The sequence below is a fragment of the Cygnus olor genome, chromosome 17 (assembly GCF_009769625.2).
Source record: "Cygnus olor isolate bCygOlo1 chromosome 17, bCygOlo1.pri.v2, whole genome shotgun sequence".
Classification (NCBI taxonomy): domain Eukaryota; kingdom Metazoa; phylum Chordata; class Aves; order Anseriformes; family Anatidae; genus Cygnus; species Cygnus olor.
Window position 1 is genome coordinate 12,747,061 of NC_049185.1, and position 22,002 is coordinate 12,769,062.

General features: G+C 52.4%; 1 protein-coding gene across 1 annotated transcript in view; it reads left to right on the forward strand.

Annotated features, from left to right (window-relative positions):
• Positions 1-22,002, forward strand: part of SETD1B (SET domain containing 1B, histone lysine methyltransferase) — a 48,865-nt gene that overhangs the window by 15,105 nt on the left and 11,758 nt on the right. Inside the window, 6 exon segments of the mRNA XM_040577439.1 lie at positions 12,300-13,070; positions 17,474-17,644; positions 18,748-18,835; positions 20,008-20,225; positions 20,478-20,631; positions 21,068-21,526. Of these exon segments, the coding sequence (XP_040433373.1) occupies positions 12,300-13,070; positions 17,474-17,644; positions 18,748-18,835; positions 20,008-20,225; positions 20,478-20,631; positions 21,068-21,526 (1,861 nt within the window).

A 22,002-nucleotide genomic window follows, 5' to 3' on the forward strand; every position in this document is an offset into this window, starting at 1 on the left:
TCTCCCCGGCTGGCACGGGCTCGCTCCCGCGGGCGTTGCAGGAGCGCGGCTCCGCGAGCAGCGAGCGGAGGAAGTCGTTCGCGGCTGGGGCTCCGGCGCTCGCTCCCTGCGCAGGGGGCACAGCGAGCGCTGCGCGGGCGGCGCCGCGGGGAGGAAACGAAACTGCTGCTGGACCTGGGGCTGGAGGCAGCGCCCGCGGCTGGGAGGTTGAGCTGCAAAAGGGGCAGACGGCTGCAGGACGGCGTCCAGCTCCCGCTCGCCGGGACTCCGACCCTTTGCCTTGGGCGCTTCGCGGGGCGTTTGGATTTGCGGGCGGCTCTGCCGTGTGTGTTTCGTGGAGTTTGCGTTTCCGTGGTGCTGGTGGCTGTGTGCTAAGTGATTTCTCGCACACCTTTGGCCAGCTCACGTCCCAGCAGCTCTCTGTGCCCCCGTCCTTCCCCTGCCACGCAGGGTCCCCGTGCGCTGCGTTGCGCGGCGTGTGTCGGTGCTGCTCCCTCCGGAGCCTGCGCAGGGACCGCTGAGGCAGGCAGCTTCTTTCCAGGTTTCCCTTCTCCCCCAGGAGCTTGTTATTTCTGGTGCCTCGTGTGTGTCAGGCAAAAAAAAAACCAAAAAACCTACATATTTCTGGTGCTAGCTGTGATACTTGGGGCAACGGGGAGCTCAGAGTGCACGGGCTGGGCTTAGTGTCGGTGCACACCTCTGGGGATGGCTCTCCAGCTATGTGGCTCGATGTGGCTGCCACGAGCTGGCATTTTGGTCCATCTGCACGTGTGTCTGGAAGGTCCTGGCGCAGGTAACGGAGATCTTGTCTTCGAAGGAGGCAGCTAAACGCCAGCAACCGTTATCGCGGTGCCGCGAGCGTCCAGGAAAAAATTACCGAGATAGTAACAAAATCCGTAGTACCGCGTAAAGGCATTCAAGTTACAGTGAAACGGAAAGGGCAGCCTACCAGCTCGCTGCCACGGAGACGTGGGTGAGGGTGTGTTTTGATGAGGGAACCTCAGTGAATGTGTTCGTGTGACACGGGGTGGGACGCATCTCCCCGGTGTTCGGCAGCTGCGGCCGGGGAAGCGCCTCTGGGGGACCCGGGCATCCAGCTGGGTGCCACCTGGGGACACGAGGAGTGGGGCTGGGAGTTTTTTGGGGACACGAGGGACTGCGCTGGGGGGGTTGGAGGTTTTCAGGGTCGAGCACTGTGCAGTTGGTGCCATCCGGTGTGGGATCTGAAGGGGTTCGCATGGATCCGCTTTCAGTGTCTGGGCTGGAGAACACCCAAGCTTTAGGTAGTGGTATGTCATTAAAAAAATACATATTGAAAAAAAACAAAACAAAAGACAGAAACCAAACCAAAACAAAAAAAAAACACAAAAGGACAGCTCATAATAGGCTCTAGATTCATGAATTGAGTTGGAGCTTGTGCTAAATTTTACTGTAAGTGACTATTGGGCTGAACACCCGGGCAGGTGTAAGAAGGATGACAGTTGGCCCTGGCTGTGACCCAGATTTGCACGTAGTATTTGCACCGCTATAACGAAGTTAACGAAGCGCTGGGGTCAGCAGCTCGGCGCGGTGCCCCCACGTCTCCGCGGGCACAGCCCCGGGGCCGCTCCAGCCAGCGCGGCGTGGGGGCGACGCGCGTGGCGGGACAAGTGGCATGGCAGTAAAAAGCTGTTACTTGCAAACCACGAGGCCAGCTCTGCCTCAAAACTGTTTAAAAAAAACCAAAAACAAAAAAAAAAAAACGTGCCTTTCAGCTGGTCGCCCAAATCGACGTGCAGCCCAGCCGCCCTGGGCTGGTGGGGAGCCTTTCTCACGAGGGTTTCCTGCAGCTCCCTGAAGGGGCAGCCTGCGTTTCGGAGAGATCTCTAACCTCAGGCTGATGGACAGACCTGGGGGGAAAGCTGTTTTATAAAAAAAAAAAACAACAACAAACAACAACCCCCCAGCTGCGTGGTTGAGGTGGAGGAGAGCGCCAAGAGGGTTTGGAAGCGGTGCGGTGAGCTCCTGCGGGTCAGCCCCGGCGTTTCAGCCCAGCTCTCGGGGCAGGCACGGGGGAAGTGAGCGAAGCAAAGCGGCGGCGACGTGGGGACGCCCAACGGAGCCTCGGGGCCGGGCCGTCAGCGTGAGGAAAGGAGCAGGGCTCCCCGGCTGCTTTTCCTCTCCAGCGGTCGGCGGTGGCAGCAGGCACCAGGAGGAGACTTTGCGCTAACTCGCGAGCAAGCCAGGAAGGGCCCAGCCCTGCCTTTTTTTTTTTCTTTTTTTTTTTTCGGCTGCTGGTATTTTGGGGTTATTCCCTGCGGGTAACTGGTTTTGCGCAGTGCTGCTCCCATGGGATCACCACCGGGCTGGGACGATTCCCGGCCGGGAGCTGCTGCCGCTCCTGGGGCTGATCCCTTCCTAAACCCACCCACGCTCCGAGCCTTAGCAGTGCCCCGTGGCCACGAGGTTCGCAGCCGAATTTTGCTCTAGGTGAAAAGCGCTTCCACGTGTTCGCTCTCAACCTCCTGCTCGCTAATTAGGGGACAGGTGGGGAAATCAGCATAGCTTACCTCTGTCTCCCCGCCCCCCCCCCACCCCCCGGTGTATTTTCTGCCTGAACAAATGGCAGTGGGAATGCAGCCCAGCTGCAGGGTATTTCCACCCTGGTAATTTACAGCAGTTGTGGTTACGCGATGTCGTTTGCATACAGCGGGGATAGTTCAATAGCCAGCGTTTGGTATCTTCTAGAAGGCCGTGAGAAATGTCCTGTCACGTCCCGCGCGGGGATTATTTTTGTTAGGGGCTCGGCCAGCAGATGCCAGCCCCAAGGGTTACGTTTCCATCACCCGGGAGCGGCAACGTGGGGAAAAAGTTGCCTTCCCTAACAGAGCTCTTCCTCTCTGAGCATCATCTGGAGAGGGGGAACTGGAAGGCGTTTTGGCTGGACGTTGCTTTGGGCTTTGTTTTAGGGAGATTTTCCCTGTTTTAATGAATGAGTTGCATTCCTCAGCTGATTCCGTGCTGTCTGACTGCCTGTCGCTAAATCAGCGTGGCGAGAGAAGGGAAAAGCTGAGCAGGAAATAAAGCGGTGAAAAACTCAAGATGCCTCCGGAGAGAAGATCTGTAAGAGAAGAGGAAACGGTACCAAAGGGGAACTGTCTTACTGGCCTCACCCTTACTTTTGAGGAAGAACGCCTCTGCTCAGCCTCTTCAGCTGCTTGCAGTAGGCTTCCTTGGAGTGAAGCGTCTCCCGCGGTCTGACTGGGATTTAATGCACCTGCTGCACTTTGCTGGAGGGACCTGTTAGCCTGTGTTACGGGGCTCAGCAAGGCAGCAGAGCCTGCCGAGCTCATTAGGGTGCCGCTCATCGATCGTGGTCACTGCTGCAAAGGGCTCCGAGCCTGGCCGCAGTGACTTGCAGAGAAGTTTGTCCCTCGAGCTTCTCATTCCCCTGGGCCGTTCTCTACCGCTGCGTCCCAGGAGCACTTACACCACCTGCGGCGAGAGCTTCGGCCTCACTGCTTCAATCCTTTTTGTGTCAGACAGTCGAGATCGAGTCTGGCTGAGTGGTCTCGTCTGCAGCAGTTTTGTTGGGAACTTCCTACAAGCAGCAGGTGCTTGTGTCGTTCCAGCTCGGGGCGATGGCAGTGGCTGTCTCCAGAACCGGAGGCCACAAGTTTCCTTAAAATCATACCACGTGCCGCTGTGACTGCAGTCAAGATGATGATGAGGTCCGAAGGCATTATTAGCAGTGTGTTCCCTCCTCCGTGCTTTCCTATTTCTTCTCAAATCGTCAGTCCTGGCATAGAGCAGAGCTGCTGGGAAGAGAACAGTGCTAAGTCCGTGTGTCCTCCCGGGCCAGCAGTGGTGGGCTCTCAAAATCTTGGCAAAAGCACTCAGGAAAGGGAAAAGTTAAGGTAAGAATTAGGACTTGAACTCTCTTCCCTCCTTGTTCCATGCCTATCAGGTAGTAAAAAGCTGTACGTGTTTGGGAGGTCGTTCTGGGCCATCTCCACCAGCTGTAGGGTACAGGCCCCCAGGCTTTCTTGCGGGTGCCAAAAACAGTTGGGCCTCGTTGTTTCCACACAGATCAGGGCTGCACCCTAGAAATTTTGGGCAAGAACAGCTCAGGCTCCTGGAGAGGGGAGGGAGAAGGCAGGCTCGTAATTTGGGCTGCCTCTGGAGAAGGAAGGGCAAAAGCGTCCGCGCTGCCGTGTGCCTCGGGATGCTGATGGCACCGGGGTCTGAGAGCAGGCGGCAGCGAGCAGAAGAGCATTAAAGGATGACGTTGATGGATGGTCTCACAAAAGCTCCTCTTTTTCTTTTGCCCGGTGTCCTTCAAGGCCTCGATTCCTTGGTTTCTGCCTTCCCTGCTGAGCAAAGTCCACGTGGCACAGGCTGCGTTGCGAATGTCCAGCCCTTACAAACGAAACTGCCCTTGCTGGAAATGCAGAGAGCGCTGAACAGGGTGCTGAAAATGCTGCCACAACAGCAACAGCCCCGCGATTTCAGGTTCTCTAGGGTACAGAAGCAGTGTGTAAAAGGGGGAAAATATCAAATCGGCCTCGTTCTGCTGATTAGAACTTGTTTAAATACAATATGTGCACAACCTGTTCTTCAGTAGGCCGATATCAGCTGGGGAAGCCAGGCTGTTTTCCAGGCTTATCTGCTTTCTTATCGCCCTGTTGGTAGCGAGATCTGAATCCGGGGCTCCGTTTGACCTGTGCTTTAAGTACAGGAGAGAGCTCAGGGGATGGCACAGGAGAGCCTGCCTGGCACCAAGCTGCGAGCTGTCTGTGTACTCTGCACACTCGCTTATTGCATCCTTTCTAATGCTTATTGCTGGACTCTGATCTAATGCTGCTAATTCCCCACTTCATCTCCGCTTGTAAAGTGCCTCCTGCTATCTAGGAATATCGGTGCGCTCCTGCACCACCGTCAGGAGCAAACCAGGGCATTTCAGAATCGCTTGGGAAGTTAGGTCTCTGCGTCTCTCCTGAATTTATCGGTTTTCTTTGCATCTTCAGAGGGGAGGATGCTGCTTCAAACTCCAGATCTTGCGTGTGGACAAAGCTCGGACTAAAATCCGCTGATAATAGCTGAGGTGGCAGAAAGTGACAGAGAAGCCCGCCGCACGCTTGCTGCCGCCTTTCTTTTTTTTCAGTCTGTTCAGTCCCTCTGTTGGATTTGGCTGGTTTATTCCCAGGACTCTGCATCGCTGGACCCGGTGTGTGAAGAGGGCCGTACCTGGGTGAAGCCAGCCTGGGCTTCACGTTTTGGGAACGTTCCCTGACTAATTTATCTGTAGGGGGTATTTTCTTGCCACTCTGCCATCCTTTTATGCATGACTTAGCTTCCCAGCCGACTGAAGAAGCCTTTGAAGTTAGATTGCAAATCGGCCGTCCCTTCCCCCCTCTGAAATAGGGAAACCAGAACAGCCATTGCTCGGGGAAGAGCTGGCCGCGTTACGTGGTTCCCCCACTGTAGCACCTCTTCTTTTCCTCCTTCCTTTTCCCTACCTCCCCCCCCAGGAAACCCTTTTTTCCTCTTAATAAGATCTCCTTTAAGACTTAAGGGAAGAGGCCGGGGTCCCATGGGAAGGTAAATCCACCTTTAGGGCGTTTTATCCGTGATGAAACGTGAGCAGCCTCCCGGTTCTCCCACCGTCCTTAAAGCACTGCTGGATCTACTTGTGGGTTTAGCGTCAGAAAGCCCTGGAGGTGAACGACGAGACCTTTTCCCTTTGGGAGCAGTGGCGCTCTGTGCTTCCCCACCTCCGTCCCTCCCTCCGTGCACTGAAAAGCCGCGGGGAGCTCCTTCCTCGCGCGCTTCCAAACCACCCCGCGCGGCTTCTCCCTGTCTGTGGGATGGTCAAACGAGGGACCAGCCCCTGAGCTGCCACATTGCGAGGCACAAACGAGCATTTCCTCACCCCCGTCCCTGTGTTTTGGGACTGACAGGCATTTCTGAGGACCTCTGTCCTCGTGTGCTTTGAGGCATCAACTTAAAGTTTCCTCTTGGCACTGGGGGGGGAAATAGGCATAGATTAGGCCGGTGTTTACAGTGCTGTTTGTTTGTGATGAGCACTTGAGTGTTTTTGTTGCTTGTTTTACCTGTTGAGCAGCCTTGTAGGTGTGAGGAGGACAAATAAGCACCAGACCAAAACTCAGGCTGAGGCAAGGGAGTGTGTGTCAGGTAGGGCATTGTCACTTCTTCGAGCCTGAATTCTCTTTTCCAAGCAGTGAGAGAGAATTTTGCAATCAGTAATAAAGAAACCCAAACACCCAAGTAACTTCTCAACCCCCCTGCAAGAAATCCTTGCTCCATTGCAGCCGTTTTGGTGCCTGTTTTTTGCAGGACACGGCGACGAGTCGTGCAATAGGATCACGGAATCGTTACCGTGTTCTGCTCTGCTTCGTTTGCAACCTTTGTCCGAGAGTCAGATTTGCAAAGAGCTGTACAAATGTACAGCTGTATAGAAATCGTGCTCTTCTGTTCTCGAGATAGCAACACATGTCGTGAAGGTATTTATAAGCGCTCATCTGTAATGTGTTAATCTTTTAATTTGCCTTTTCCTGAGCTGGGCATTTCATTACAGTGCGAGTACACCTGAAAGCTATCTCTGTCCCAATTAAAAGCTGCAGCGATCGTAATCGCACGCTCTGGCAGCGGCAGGAGGCGGCTGGGAGCTCCCTTTGCTGCCCAGAAGAGGAGGAAAGACGTGACTAACCAGCCCGGGGAGGAGGCAGCAGACAAACTTCAGCCTCGATGCAGGCTGCAGTGGTGTGCTGGTCGGCGCGAGCTACCGCAGGCACTGATGGGGCACGGTCGCCTGAACAAGCTCGGGAGCTCTCCTGGGAGCTGGCAGGCAGTGGTTTGCTCTGATTTTGCGGCTGGTGAAGCCCCTCGAGGGGATCTGCCCTCCCGCACACCGCCAGGGCAGCGCCGGCGCGGTGCCACCCTCGTGCGCGTTCCTGCAGGGGGAGATGCGTAATTACAGGGAGCCGAGCCCAAAATGTTCGTGCGGGTTGTAAGCACGGGGCCGAGTCCGTCTGGGTCACGCCTGACACCAAGAGGTGCGGGTGCTCAGCACAGCACCTCCGCCGTGCCGTCGTGCCCGATCCTGTGAGCTGAGGGCAGCTGGGAGGCACGGCTGCTGCTCGGTGCTGCGCCTGCGAGCCCTTCTCTAGCAAAAAGCAGGTTAAAGATGGGTAGAGCAATGCTCCCTGAAGCCCTCGCTCTGCTCCGGTATGTAGATTTTGGACAGCAAGAGGTATTTCACTGTGTTAGCAGTGTGAATGGTGGGATTCTCTGGGCCGAGCTTGAATAGGCTTAAATATGTCTTTTTAAAGGCGTTTTTCATTGGAATCACGCTGTTGAAGGAGGAGTTGCAGGTGACTGGTTTGCATCCTCAGGCTTCCCTTTTGTTCCAGACGATGCTGTAAGGAATGTCAGTGACAGGTTTGAAGTGTCTCGTTCTCTAATGCGTTCCGCAGGAGCCTGGCAGAGCGAGCGGCGCGTTACAGAGCGCGTGCTATTTCCACCCTGGGATCGCAGCGCGGTGAGCCGGGGCCGGGTCCTCGTCAGGCCGGCAGCACGGCGTGGGCTCGGCGCGGGGAGGCAGCCGGAGGGACCCAGAGCCTCTTCCCGGCGCTGTCAGCGCTCGCTGTGTGACCCTGCTCGGTCCCCATCTCGCTGCCTCTCCCTCGCCTCCGGAGGGTTTTCCTTTCCCTGCTTTTTTGTGAGGATAAAGGCTGAGGCGCGCTTACTCGCGAATGTTTTTAGATCCTTGCATGGACTTAATCCAAAAGCAAGTGATGACTGTTTGACAGTCAGTAGGGTTATGAAAACTTTGTTTCTCCAAGAACTGCTTCTGATTTTACATCTAGCTTGATTGAAAAGCTGCTGCTTAGCACGTCAAGTGGCAAAGATTGTCAGTATGCAAGTATGCAGCTTCCGAAGTTTCACGTTTAAGGAGTGATTTTTTTTTTTCCCTCATGTATGGTTTCTGTGCGTGCAAGTTGCAGTAGGCGTACAGGTTTCCTTCTTCATGCAAGCCAGGGATGCTTCACTTTGTTATAGCTGATGACCTTGCATGGTGCTGAATGCCTCCGGTCCTGCATTTCAGTGTTTTGGGGCGCCAGAGCTCGGCCAGGCTGCGTCAGTGATACAGGTTGCCCGCCTGGACTGCAGGTAACTTGGTGCCGCTCAGAGTATTTAAATGAAATCAGCTGCGAGCTGATGATATTCCAAACGCATTCTGAATCCCGAGCAAGTTCTTATACCAGTGTCAGGGCCGGGAGAGAGCAGCTCCGCACACCTGCAGCAGCCAGCGCTGCCTGCAAATAGTAGGATGTAGTTTCTTTTTTCTGCAGGTATGAACGTTTGCTTGCTACGTGCCGGGTATTGCTCCGAGATAAGGCCCTTACCCTGCGTTCAGCGGCTCTCTGCCCTGCTCAGACCGAGCAGAAGCAGGACCTCAGGATGTTCCCTCCGTGTAACCGAGGCTGTGCCTGTGCCGCAACGCGCTGTGCCAGTGCCGAGGGTGGCAGGTAGCGTTTGGGTGAGCAGTGAATGAGGCCATTTGTAAGCAGTTACGCTGACTCGAGTCTCTCCCAACAAATCTGCATCATTAAAACACCTTTGGAAAAATGTGTCATGCATATAATTAAATACCTGTTTTGCTAACTCTTAATTTAATTAATGCAAAGTGAAGATGGCAGCACCAATTAATTTAGCTGGAAATGGCTTTTCTCTCAGTGGGCTGAAGGGAGGCTTTCTGGAGGCACGATACCGGCTGCCCTCAGAGGCGTGCAGGTGAACTCCAGGACTGACTGACACCATTTTTTGACAGTGATGGAAATGGCATCCCCAGAGCAGCACAGATGCCAGCTATCAGATCGCTTTTTTCCCCTGTAAACGCAAAGAGGGAAGGCAGCTAGAAGGCAGTTGCTCTGGGAGGAGAGCATAGCAGCTTTTCAGCCCTACCCTGAGAGGTATTTGGTAGCAGCCGCAGCAAATCCAGGTTCAGACAGGTGAACGAAAAGAAAACCATGTAACAAGAGATATTTCTGTCTCCCCTTGATTTCTCTTTCTGTGCCTTTATCTGTCTCACTCAGTCGGTGCCCGTGTTTTTCCCCCTTAGATACAACTTTCCTCTAACTGCTCATCCGCTTTAAATATTAATTCTTCTTAACTTTCTTTAAAGACTTCCTTGTAGAGGATCTTCTTTTGGTTTGACCTCTTTGCTAACCTCATGTATTCCCTTTTTTTTCCCTGCCCTTTTGGTCTTTTTCTCCCTGCCGTTAAATCCCTTTCTCTTTCCCTTTCCACCTTGCTTGGGTTAAAACTGGAGCACAGATTGTGTTCGCTGTGCAAGCGCAGGTGAGCTGTCAGCCCCACGCCGCAGGAAGCAGGGAATCTGTCGTCGCTTCTTGCAGACCCAAATGAGCACCAGAGGAATTAAAAAATAAAAATAAAAAAAATCTTTCAGTCTTCCAGAAGTGCTCGCTGTTGCTTTAGCAGTTCTCGTTTCAGCTCGAGTGAAAATAAATGGGTGTATGAATGAAGAAAGGTAACGTGCACTGCAGCGTGGAGGCTGCCACCCCCTTAGCTTCAGGTCTGCTGCCCAGGCCAAATACGAAGCTGGCTTTGTCTGTCTTTGGTCTGAATGCTCCTGGCTTCCCATCCCGTGCTGACTTTTAGCCTTATCCAGCTTTTGGAAGCAGAGCCAGTGCTTTTAGCAGTGCCTTTGGTGTTCATTACCGACAGATGGGGTCTGTTTCGTGGGAAACTTGTTTACACCCGCTCCGGGCATCTGGTTTGCTCTTCCTTTGCTCCTTTCAGTGGAGCTGCGTTAGCTGAAGCCGCGGGATGTCCTTTCATTGCCCGCACCCTCGGCGTGGGACGTGACCGCAGCTGAGCAGCCGGGGAGGGGACGCAGGGTGTGAAACCCCAGACCTCTTAGCCAGCTGTGGGCAGCTCGAGGGGGAGATGACACAGCTCGGCTCTGGAAACACTCAAGCACGATGAGATATTACTTCGTTTTTAGCTGTTTGTTTCAGGGATACAGAACAGCCCTGGGAGCACCTCCCTGGTGTACAGATGCACCAAAGCAGCTCAGCAGCTTCAGGAGAGCCCCGGCTCGTCCCGCGGGCAGCATTTGGTAGCACTCACTGCAGGGTTTGCCAGGCACCAGCTCCACTCCGTGCTTCCAGCTGTTCTGCAGGGGTAAACGAGGGTCTCCTGGTAGAGCTGAGAGGCAGGACGTCTTCAGAGGGGCATCTGCACTCAAACCCTGAGTTGCTTTTTGGGGTGACCGTGCGGAGTGCGGTGCACGAGCCCGTGGGCTCGCGCTGCAGCAGAGGAATGCAGGGAAGCCAGGCCGAGGGGAGGTGCTAGGACAGGAGGATTTGCAAAGCTGCTGCTGCAAGCGTTGTGCTCAGCCTGCTCTCTGGTGGTGGCTGCCGTAGCAGAGATGACCTTTGATAAAAATGTGAGGCATTTGGGTTGATCTGGGTAGCCGTGGCTGCTCAGCGCCGTACGGCTACAGCTCACAGCAGAGTCATCAACCCGGCTGCTCGTGCTTTTGTTTCCTTACCACTGTCCAGAATTGCTAGGTAAAATAGGAAATCACAGCAGAGAAGAAGAGAACTGCCGCCGAAGCTGTTTGCCAGCAGCTCTCCCTGTGCAGGCTCTCCAGCATCTGGTAAAGGCTGAGCTTCATTGCCCTTTTCTTTCGGAGCAGGGAGACCGGTAGGAGAGCAGACATCAGCACCAGCTGGCACAAAACGTGGAAGAAACAAACATCTTTGGGATCTTCGTTCAGATTTGGCTGAAAACGGCCAACAGGTTCCAAAAAAACTATTGCCAGGACTGAGATACAGAGAGGCCCTTCAACATCACCACTTAATCGTGGGCTCGTTTCCTCAGCTGGGCTGGAGCCCACGGTGCCCAGGAGAGCTTCTGCGCCGAGCGGCGCGGGGATGCCCTTCGTTTAGATCAGCCGGGGGTGACATGCAACCGTTTGGGCTTTTTCGTGCGAGGCTGTGGGGAGGAAGGAGGTGCTTGGTACGTCGTGTGAAGGGTGCAGGCCCCGCACGCTTGTAGGGAGCCTGGGAGAGAAGGTCACGATGAGTGCTTCTGCTTTTCAGCCCTGGAAACAGCTGGGTGGTGGTTGCTGCCGCAGGACGGGCGGGTTTTTGCCATTTTCAGCTGGAACAAAAAAGGAAGAATGGGAGAAATAGTTTTACAGAAGGTAGCTTGGGACCCTGCCATCCCACTAGTAAAAGGTTAGCCCCGTTTGTGTCACCTAGATAAGCTGTTGGCGTGTTGGATACGTCTTCCAGTGGGATTTGGTTGGTGTATTTCATAACAGGCTTTGGTTTAACGGTACCCGAGGGATGTGGCGACCATCCGTGGGGTTTCTTGGTGCTGGAGACACCTTCAGGCTGAAGTGTCTGTCCGACATCACACACGGGTGTCACCGCTGGCTGTGTACCAAGGATGGAGCTGGTGGGGGGCCTCTCTTGTACGGGACCAAGTCGGGCAGCTTCGAGGCTCCAGGACGAGCAGATGCCCTTTGTTTTAATCTCATTTCCATCCTTTTGGTGGTGGAGGTGGCACCTAATTTTTGCATTTTTTATAACTGTCTTTATTTCATGAGGCTAACATTCATTTTGCTTAGGAATATGACGTGCTGTGTCTTTGAATTCCAACATTTAAGGCTCTGAAGTTTAAAGGCAATTTAAGCAGATTCAGGCTCTTTTTTTCCAGCATGAATTGCTTTGGCCCGGTAGACAACTTTTGGTAGCAGCAGCCGTGTGGGAGTATTGTCTTCCCACAATTGGAGGTTAAGAGTTGACAGCAGATGAGCCGGGGAGAATAATACAAAAACACGGACGTTCTTTGCGCGTGCTAAAAACTGAAGAAGCAGAGCTCGTGGTGCAATGCACCTGTCAGGGTTAGATGCAAATAGGAGGTAACGTACCTTGCAGTGAAAGGCGGTTGGACTGCGTGTGTGTCGCTGATCACGGGAGCAGTTCTTCCTCTTGCACAGAAGCCAAGGTTTTTGTTCGGTTGGTACTGATGCTCTTTTAGAGCGCTGCTACCTCTCTGCTTCCTGAGGTCTGACATGGAAGAGGAAAGCTTCAATAGGCACCAGCTGCTCAACGGGCCCTGGCTTTGCAGAGCGTCGCTTGCTTTCCTCCAATTCCAATTAAAACGTGGGTTAAACTTAGCCTTTGTTTGAAGCAGCCAGCGCCGCGGTGTTTAACGCAAAAGGAACGTGCTTCTCACCTTTCCTCTCTCTTTTGCCGCAGGGTCAGCATTCTTCGGGGGAGGACATGGAGATCTCCGACGACGAGATGAACCCCGCGCCCATCACCAGCGCGGAATGTGCCAAAACCATCGTGGTGAACTCCTCCGTCAGCAACACGGCCGTCATGGCCCCGTCGATCCCCCCCATGCCGCCGCCGGGATTCCCTCCTCTTCCTCCTCCTCCGCCCCCCCAGCCGGGCTTCCCGATGCCGCCGCCGCTCCCCCCGCCACCGCCCCCTACTCACCCCGCTGTCACAGTCCCCCCGCCGCCTCTCCCTGCGCCCCCCGGGGTCCCCCCGCCTCATATCTTGCCTCCTCTCCCTCCGTTCCACCCCGGCATGTTCCCCGTCATGCAGGTGGATATGATAAGCGTCTTGGGCAACCAGTGGGGCGGCATGCCCATGTCCTTCCAGATGCAAACTCAGATGCTGAGCCGCATGATGCAGGCACAGAACACGTACCAGTACCCGCCTTTCATGGGGGGGCGGATGCAGTTCGTGAATCTTCCGCCCTACCGCCCCTTCTCGATGGGAGCAGCTCTTGGTCGTGGGCAGCAGTGGCCCCCGCTGCCCAAATTTGACCCCTCGGTTCCACCACCGGGCTACGAGCCGAAGAAGGAAGATCCCCACAAAGCCACCGTGGATGGAGTCCTCCTGGTCATCGTGAAGGAACTGAAGGCTATCATGAAAAGGGACCTGAACAGGAAGATGGTCGAAGTGGTAGCGTTTCGGGCATTTGATGACTGGTGGGACAAAAAGGAACGGCTGGCAAAGGTAGGCTCCCACCTGCGGTGTGCTGGGTCCTGGGGAGAGCTGTTCACGGTGCTTGTGGCCAGGGCGTGGGCAAGCAGGGGTCTGGGACTGGATTTAAAACCAAAACAAAACCTGAAATGTCACAGGAAGTAGAATAGTAGCAAAAAATTAAGCCACAGAATAGCTGTGCTGTGAGAAACCCCGTTGCTCGAGGCTGCTGAAATTAATTGGGAGGTAGGTATGTCCCTCACCTGCCTCCACGCCTGCCCACGGGGCTGGTTTCAACCCCAGGTGGGTGGCAGGAGCAGCCCAGGAGCAGCAGACGTCAGCCCACAAGAAGGTGATGCTGCTGCTGCAGGCGCCTGCCTCGGGACAGGTTAGCACCCGGGTATGAAACCTGGCTAATTTCTGTGGTGTCACTCCACGTGTCCAGGGATTTCATCAGAGCTTAGCCATCAGAGCAAACGTGGGCTGGGAATTTCGGTCCTTCCCGAGTGTCACTGCAGCCCTGCTGGGTGTCTCTGCAGGCTTGTCCTGCCAGGCGGGTTTGTGCACTCCTGTCAAAGCTGAGCTCCACCGAGCGGTAGTTGTAGGACAGGGACAGCTGCTCCTGAGACAGAGCGAGGGAAGAGAGCTTACAGCACACACCCGGGAGAGTCCTCTGCCGTGCTCCTTCTGGGAGAGCCTGCACAATTAAGGGAGCTTGCTGTTAAACTCTAAACGCCCAGCCCTATCCTGCTCCCATTCTTCTTTCCCTTTCCACTCTTTGTGGAGCAGTTCCAGGGCCTGAAATTTGAGAAGTTTAGCAGATTCTTTTTTTGCTGGTCTGGACCACTGGTGGCTGCCTCCAGGAAGGGGTTTGCAGGAGGAAATGACCCCAAGATCAGGAGGCAAACAGGCAAGGGCTTCTTACGTCTAAGAGGAAGCTGAACTTTAGCTCCCAAAAACACAAAGTCAGATGCAGCAGGAGTGCTTGAAACCATGGAGCTGAAACGTTGCGTTTCCCACTCTGTGTGACAAGGTCCGTGAGTATTCCCAGTCCCCTGCCCTCCTCCTGCCTCCCCAGTGCTCGTACACGACAGCGATTAATGCAGGAGCTGAACGTTGGCCAAATACACGAGGAGTTCCAGGGATTAGTTAAGGCAGCAGCCTTGCATGAGTCGTCTGCTCCTTCCTCAGCCAATTTCCAGTGTGCCTCGGCCAGCGAACAGCTCTCGTTTAATATGCAGCGAATCTGACTCTGGCAGAAAAAACTAATGCTGTAGAAAGGGCCGCGCAGTCTTCACGGTGAGTGTTACAGAGAGTTGCTTTAAGAAAGAAAAAAAAAGGAAAAGCACCACAACCTGCAGGTCCTTTCTGTTTCAGATGCGACTTTTCTGGGCAGCACCCTCACCACATGCTCTTGTAGCTGGTCGCGTGTTACCTCTAGTGCCTGGAGAGCTCCTGGGCTTTCCGGAGAGCTCGGTGATGCTGCTGCCTAGCAGCTGTTGTATGGCAGTGCCATTTGCTCTGGGTTAGAGCTGGCTGCTGTGCCGTGTGGCAGGAGACCCAGTCCTTCTCCTCCCGACTAACGCGCAGGGCTGCTGCCTCCTACCAGTGGTGCGTGCTGACAGCTTCGGGGGAGGCCCCTGAGCTTCCAGGAGAGCGAGGGGACGGATCCCACAGGTAGCTGCAAAGCAGCAGCTGAAGAACCCAAGAAATTGTTTGGAACTCCTCAGTGAGGGAAAAGAATCAAGTCGAGGCAGGCCTTTGGAGGCTGCTCGGGCTCTTCTCTATCGCTCCGGCTGGATTTTGCGCGTTCCTCCCTCACCTGGAATTCGCAGCCCTCGTTGGCCAGGGAAGCTGGCTGCTTTTGCCAAAGGAAAACAAAAGAGGAGAGGATTCAGCTTAAATGGTGCCTTCTTGTTCCTGGTGTCTCTTATGACCCCGGGCTCCTCGGTGGCACCTGGAGGTCGGTTCTCCACACACTTTGCCATCACTGGTTCTGCTAGAATGGACCAAGACCTCCAGGCACTGTTTGAACTGAAAGGTTGTTAGCACACAAATGACCCACCAAAAGCAGGCCCTGCATCCACATTTCCTCCCTCCTAATGATTTTAAGTGGAGCTCCTTATATAATTTTTCCTTACTGATTAATAGTAGTGAAAGAAACTGTATTATTTTCAGAGCTTTGCAAGTATAAATAAGACAGCATATGTGCTTGTTTACATCTTTTTTCTCTAAAAATAAACGAAGCAGATCTGTAGGGACAGCTATCTTTTAATATCTCCTGTCCTTGGCCCACCAGCTGCAGCAGCCCTCCTGTTACAGGAGATCAGAGCCGGTCTGTGGCAGCGCAGGAGCTCCACCGCATGCCAGGTCCTCCAGCAGGTGTGTCCCTCTGGTCAGAGGCTTCACAGGTCTGCTATCTCCCTCCTTGACCTTCCCCAAATGTAAGAGCAGGAAGCCTTGTGGGTCTTTTTGGTTTTTTTTCAGACTGCCCAACACTGTTCAGGGTTAGCAGGACAGTAAACAATTATCTACACGATGTCTGGCTGCCCCTCAACTTTCAGCAACGCACAAGGAGGCAGCACGCTTGTCACCTCCATGCCTCAGCTTCTCTCCTTTTTTCCTCCCTTTTCTGGCTGCTGTATTCCATCAAAGGAATTGCCTTGGCTGCTGACTGACTGCTAAAAAGTGTGGTGCTATAGGTGAAGGGTGGGAAAGCTCAAGGTAAGGCTGGTGTACTAGGTCAGGCGTGATGGAAAAATGTGGAGGAAGGATGCTGCCGGGAGCACGTTGCTAGGGAAGGCAGCACGTCCCGTGGGCCTCCTCTGCCTGAGCGGGGGGAAAACTTCCCCAAATCTAGTGCTGGGTTTAGGTTTGAATGCTTGAGTAAGGTGCTTTTAGCAGAGTACCAGGTACAACCAGCCCTCCCTGGCCGGGAAGGGCTGCCGCCCGGCTTCCCTGCTTGATATTCCCACTAGCCTTGTTCTTTATTAGCAGGAGAGCTGAGCTTAAGCTTCCTCCTCGGTGATTACAGTCAGCTTCAGCAAATTAGCTCTGTTAGTGTCGGTAAGAGAAAATGACTTTTAGGCAGTGTTGTACCACTGACTGATGCCAGTGAGCGCTGCCTCCGGTGCCCTTGGCTGAAGACGAGCGTGATGTGCCGCTGTACACGATGCTCTCCCTGCTCGCCCACCTCTCCAAGGCTGCAGGTGCTGAGCTCCTGCTCTTCCTGCACGCCCCAGCTCAGGTGACAAGGGTTTGTTGTGGCTGAGCAGAGATCAGGCTGTGTGTCCTTACTGTGGTTTGTAGCCCCTTAGGTGTTTCCCCTAAGTACTTTGTTTTTCCTGTTGCCCATGACTGGAGCCTTCTGACAGTTTTTGTGCACATAGACTGTGGTTGCTGACCAAACACAGGGTGCATGTGACTTCTGACTCGCTGTATTGTGCCTTACACTAAAAAGAAGAAAATATCCCCAACTAGAAGGTCTAAAGCTCCTTCTAGTTATGTTGGTTAGCAAGTGAAGGCAGATAACGCAGCTTCAGGCTCACTTGCCTGAGGCATGCTTGGGTTATTTGCCAGAGGTGTGTGCGTAGCTGCATTGCTCGTACAGCTGTGGTCAGACCAGGAGGGCTCCGGCAGCGGCTGGGAGCTCGGGGTTGATGGTGTACGAGGATGGTGGTATATCTCAGCTCCACGGCTTCCCTTCAGAGTTCAGGACGCTTGTACAGTAGCTGCTTCTTGGCACTTGGTAGCTCCTGCCTGGGTGGAGGAATGTGTTCCCTCGGGTAGTCGAGTCCCAGGTTCCTGTCTGCCCCTCTTCTTCCCCTTTCATCTCTCCCTGTTACTGCCTTTGCTTCCAGCATCTGTGCTGGATTCTTGGCTGTTCCAAAGGTGGCCACTGTGGTCCCCTTGCTGGGGAAACCTGAAATGAGCCACAGGGGCTAATGGGGGCTGCTCATTTCCCTTGTCCTCTCTTGTGAAGTACATTGGCCTATGTTAAGCTGCATGCGAAGAAATTGAGATCATGTTTTAAAACACTCGGTGAAGAAAGCAAGAGTCCCTGCTTTGCTACTTGACAGCATGATGACTCCAAACGCAAGATCACTTGGTGTCCCAAGCCACTGCTCCAAGAATCCCAGCAGGTTTGTCTTCGGCACTTGTAGTGCCTTGTGCAGAGAACATAACTTGTTAAAATGCAAAGGGGAAAGAAAAGGCTTCTTGAAGATGGAAAGGTCTCGTTATCCAAGAGGAGCTTCTGCACCTTCTCCCTTTGAAGTGGTGTGGCCAAGTAGTGCATCTCCAGATGCCCTTGCCTTCAGAGAAACTGATGCCTGGGCAGGGGAGTGGTATTTCACAGACCTAAACGGCTTCTGGACTTTATGTGCTCCCCAGGAAACTTTCCTCTTTTAAAGTGTATTTTTTTTTCTCTGTTGCAGGCATCTCTCACTCCAGTGAAGTCTGGAGGCGAGCTGGAGGAGAAGCCAAAGCCGAAGGATCGAATCACATCTTGCCTCTTGGAGAACTGGAACAAAGGAGAAGGCCTGGGATATGAGGGGATTGGCTTGGGAATTGGGTTACGAGGGGCCATCCGATTGCCATCCTTCAAGGTAAAAACAAAGTTGTCTTCATTATTACTAACATTCCTTAAAGGAGTGTTAGGAGGATAGACCTAGTAGGTTTGTGTCCCAAAGCCTTACAGGCTGTTAGCCCCACTCTGTGTCCCTAAGGGGTTCCTTTCTGCAGCATCCCTTCCAACCCACCAATAAATATATCGTAAAAAGCAAGGATGCTCTTCCCCAGCCTTAGCTTTTCATCTGCCACTTGTGTGAGCTGTCGTTACAGATCTCTGCTCTGCAAGGTAAATGGGACATTTGCCCGTGTTAGGATGCAGCATTACAGCGTGGTTGTAAAAATATGCTTATGTTACTAGTGCTTTACACGGTTATTTCTTCGCTTAGAACTCTGTAAGCAGAGTTTATTCAGAGCTGGATTTACCGTTGATAATAGGCCTGTAACACTGAGATCTCTGGATTTTGAGGCTTGGCTGTTTTGCATAAGTTAGTTGTAATGTTTTGCAGTTTGGCAGCTGAGTCACACCTAAATTTTGAATTAAAGTGTTTTCTGCCTCACGTGAGTTTATGGAATCAGACTTGCAACTATAGGGTCAACTTGAGCATTTTCACTTCCTGGCAAGAAGTAGAAACATAAAAACCGAAGTCTCTTAAAAAGAAAAAAAAAAAAAGGCTGGGTGGGGATGGAGTGAGGGGGGTAGAATAGAGAGCCCTTCTTTGAAATTGAAGTTCTGAGTGCAGAGAAGATGCAAGTAAGGGTTTGGGACTAGAGACTCTGCAGTCTTGATTTAGAACAAAACTTGCATTGAGGTTCTCTAAGATGTCACAGACAGGCTCTCTGTTCTGTTACAACTCAGACACATCCATTTGTCAAAAACATTCTCTGTCAGATTCAGAGTACCTGGTGGTGACATGCACCATGCTGGTATGGGAAGTGTTTTGATGCAAATTGAAGGGGTAGAGTTTCATTCACAGTGAAATTCTGCTTGCAAGCAAATAAAGGGATCAAGAGCTGGGGAAGTGGCCCTTGATTCCTGGTGTAAGTCACACTGGCAAAGTTAGGCAGTAGCAGTTTATTTAAGAAGTTGATTTCTGCTGTTTCTAAACTCTTAGAAATGCTAATTTTGTCTTTTGTTCAGGTGAAAAGAAAGGAGCCACCTGAAGCTGCCTCAGCAGGAGATCAGAAGAGAATCCGGCCTTCTACTTCTGTTGATGATGAAGATGAAGGTTTGCAAAGCACATTTGTTTGAAACACAAGAGCAGATGCAAGCCACATGCGAGCTGAATTCTTTTAAACTTCACAGCAGTGTGCTCACTTACAGTTAGACACAGAATCAAGGATCTGAGCCAAAACCCTGCCTCTCACAAAACTCTAATCAGCTGGGAGATGTCTTCTCTGGATTCAGTTATCTTAAATTCACTGGCGGGAAATTTAAGACCTGCATTTTATGAACGCTTGTACCCTATTTTAGATTTGCTGATGCAGAGCTGGTCACCCAGTAGAGGGAGCTCAGATTAGTTCATGGACTGTGTTCCGGAGGCATGCTTGCAACTCACCGTGTATGTTGAGGGAGAAAGCAAGTAAGAGACAGTTTGCTCTGCTTATTTATTTATTTTTAAGTAACTTATTTGCCAGAGGAATCTATTTCCAAATATTTTAACTTTTTTTTTTCCTCCCTGGAAACAGGGAAGAGTAGATATAAGAGTATTCAAAGCTTGATGTCTTTATTTTGCATTAAAAAGTGGATTCACATTAGTTGTGCTATAAACTTGGTTCAGACTAACAACTGGTTTCAAGCCGAAGTACAGAAGCAGGGTTTTGTTTAAAAAAGAGAAGGAAAGGCATTAAAATCATTAAGCTTAAAAAACAAGAACCGAGGTTAACCAGGCATCTTTCTCATAACACAGATCCATCAGTTCTTCAAGAAATAAAGCAAACCCAGAGTTTGTTAAAGCATTCGTATCCCTTAGTGTGTCCCTGTTTAGGGAAGCAGTACAGGGAGTTTCCCAACATGAATCATGTATTCTGCTGTGGCACTGCGCACAGTACTCTTCTCCAAGCAGTACCAGGGCAGTGTTGGGTAAGACAACCCCTTGGCAAGGTCCCCGTTGGCGCGCCACGGTGCCGTGTCTCCTTGCTGCTCTGCCTGTAGCCTGTCAGCTTTGGCTACCTTTTGGCATTTTGCCATCCTTGGGACTTTCAACACCCTGTACCCAGTCTCACCCCCACTTGCACTGTGAAATTGTTAAGTGCCTGTGAGCCTGGGGACTCTCACACCACGTGCACACATTGCTCCTAACTTTGATCTTCCCAAAGCAAAAGTTTCCGTGATGTGATCAACCCTTTCCCTCCCTTGAAAGTATTTGAGGGCAATTTCCTTCTTGTTTTTCCTCACCAGAGTCAGAGAGGGACAGGGATGCTTCCGATGCAACGTCTGACCTGTCAAAGAAGGATGCAGAAGCAGTGGGGCTGAGGCGGCGACCAGCAAGGCCACTGGAGCTTGACAGCGAGGGGGAAGAGGGAGACGAGACATCGGGGAAGGAAGAAGAGTCCTCCTCAGAGAAGGAAGAGGAGCAGGAGGAAGAGAGAGGCTTGGTGAAAGCAGCACCTGGAAAGGTGTGTTGGTTTGTGATCGTAGTTTTGCATGCTGTCTGTCGTAAAAGGGGTCCTGGTAATTCTGGATCCCAACATTACCTTCTCTAGAAGGTGCGCACTCCTCTTCGGGTATGTGCTAAAATAATTTCTGCAGGATTATTCAGCCTTCGGGTTCTCTGATCAGTGTCTCTGAGAATCACTGGTGATTACTGCAGTGACAGCCAGGTCTCAGGGTCAGACACTGCTCATTTTTGGTAATGCTTTCCTGTAAAGGAGGAAGAGGAGGATGAGGATGAAGAGGACGATGAAGAGGATGATGAGGATGAAGATGATGATGAAGAGGATGATGAGGATGAGGAGGACGATGAGGAGGAGGAGACAGGTGTTGAAACAAGTGACAAAGAGGAAGAGCAGGACTCCGAGGAGGGTAAGCAATTCCAGGGAAAGCAGCGAGTGTGGTGTTTGGGCCAGGTGCGGTCTCCCCTTTGCACTCTACTTGTAAGCCAGATTTTATTTGTGCACCCTCTTTCATCAAAAGGCGGTTTCATACAAGATAATTTATACAGGTATAAATAATCGCGGTAGAACTCCGTTAAAGAGGCAGTTTGCCAAGAGACCCACCTGGCAGGGCGCCAGGCAGCGCTAGGTCTGCTGCTCACAGAGCCGCTTGTTGCATGGCTGGAAGCATCCAAATTGGTTTACTAGGCCCTGCAAAAGTAAATAAACTGCGAGGTGATTCCTTCAAACCCACACGCTGTTGTTGATGCTGTTATGGTGTGGGAATGATATTTGTTCCTGTAGAAGGCCCCGATTAGTTCTGCTGTCTGATGTCGTTAAATGATGGTAATTTGTTCTTCTTGTAGAAGACGTAGCGAGTCCCTCATCTTCCAAGGCTGAAGTAGAATCGTCCGATGAAAGCGAGGACTCCTCTGAATTCGAATCCAGCTCTGACTCAGATGAAGATGAGGATGATGAAGATGAGGAGGAGGAGGAAGAGGAAGAAGAGGAGGTGGCTGAAGATCAAGACAGAGAAGCCATGGTTGCTGAGACAGAGCATGAACCTTCCAGTCACGAGCTTCCTGATGATGAGAGGGAGACCATTTTGGAGCTGTATCCTGTGGATGACTACATGGATGCAACGGGCTTGGGACTCACAGAGCCAGCGTTGGTGGAGAAGGATGAGGGGATGGAAGAAATCAAGGCAGGAGAAGGTGAATGTGGTGAAGTCCCAGAGGCATCTATTGCTGCTGAAACACTCAAACACTTGGTTATGGAAAGAGACCAGGAGACCAAACTTGCACTGTCTCCCATCTGTGGGCCAGGTATGGTCTTCCGCGTGGTTTGGCACGTATCACATCGCCAAGTACAGTGTTCTCACAGCCTCCAACACATATGGTTTTGCATTTCCCTTGTGCTCTCTTCCTCCAGCATTGGCTCTAGGCTAGGGATTATCTGTAGAGGGGAAGAGGCCTGTGCAGAACTTTCCTTCCTAGTAAGGACTTCTGCACAGGGCATCTGGTACTAAAAATATGGTGGTTTTTGTATCCAGAACCTTATCCTGGGCCAGTGTAGTCAGTGTGCTGCAGGAACTGAACAGTTGTCATCATCCGAGGGTGACTGACTGGGTGGTGTGGTGGCTGAAGCTCAAGATAGAAAAGTCACGGCTGCTAAAACAGAACAGGAATCTGTGCTTCCTGAGTCACTACTGGCTGTTGTTGGCTTTAATACCAAAGGAGTGTGTGGCTGGAGGGCTGTATGGGGCAGGTGAGCGGAGTCTTAGAATTACATCTGGTTCCTG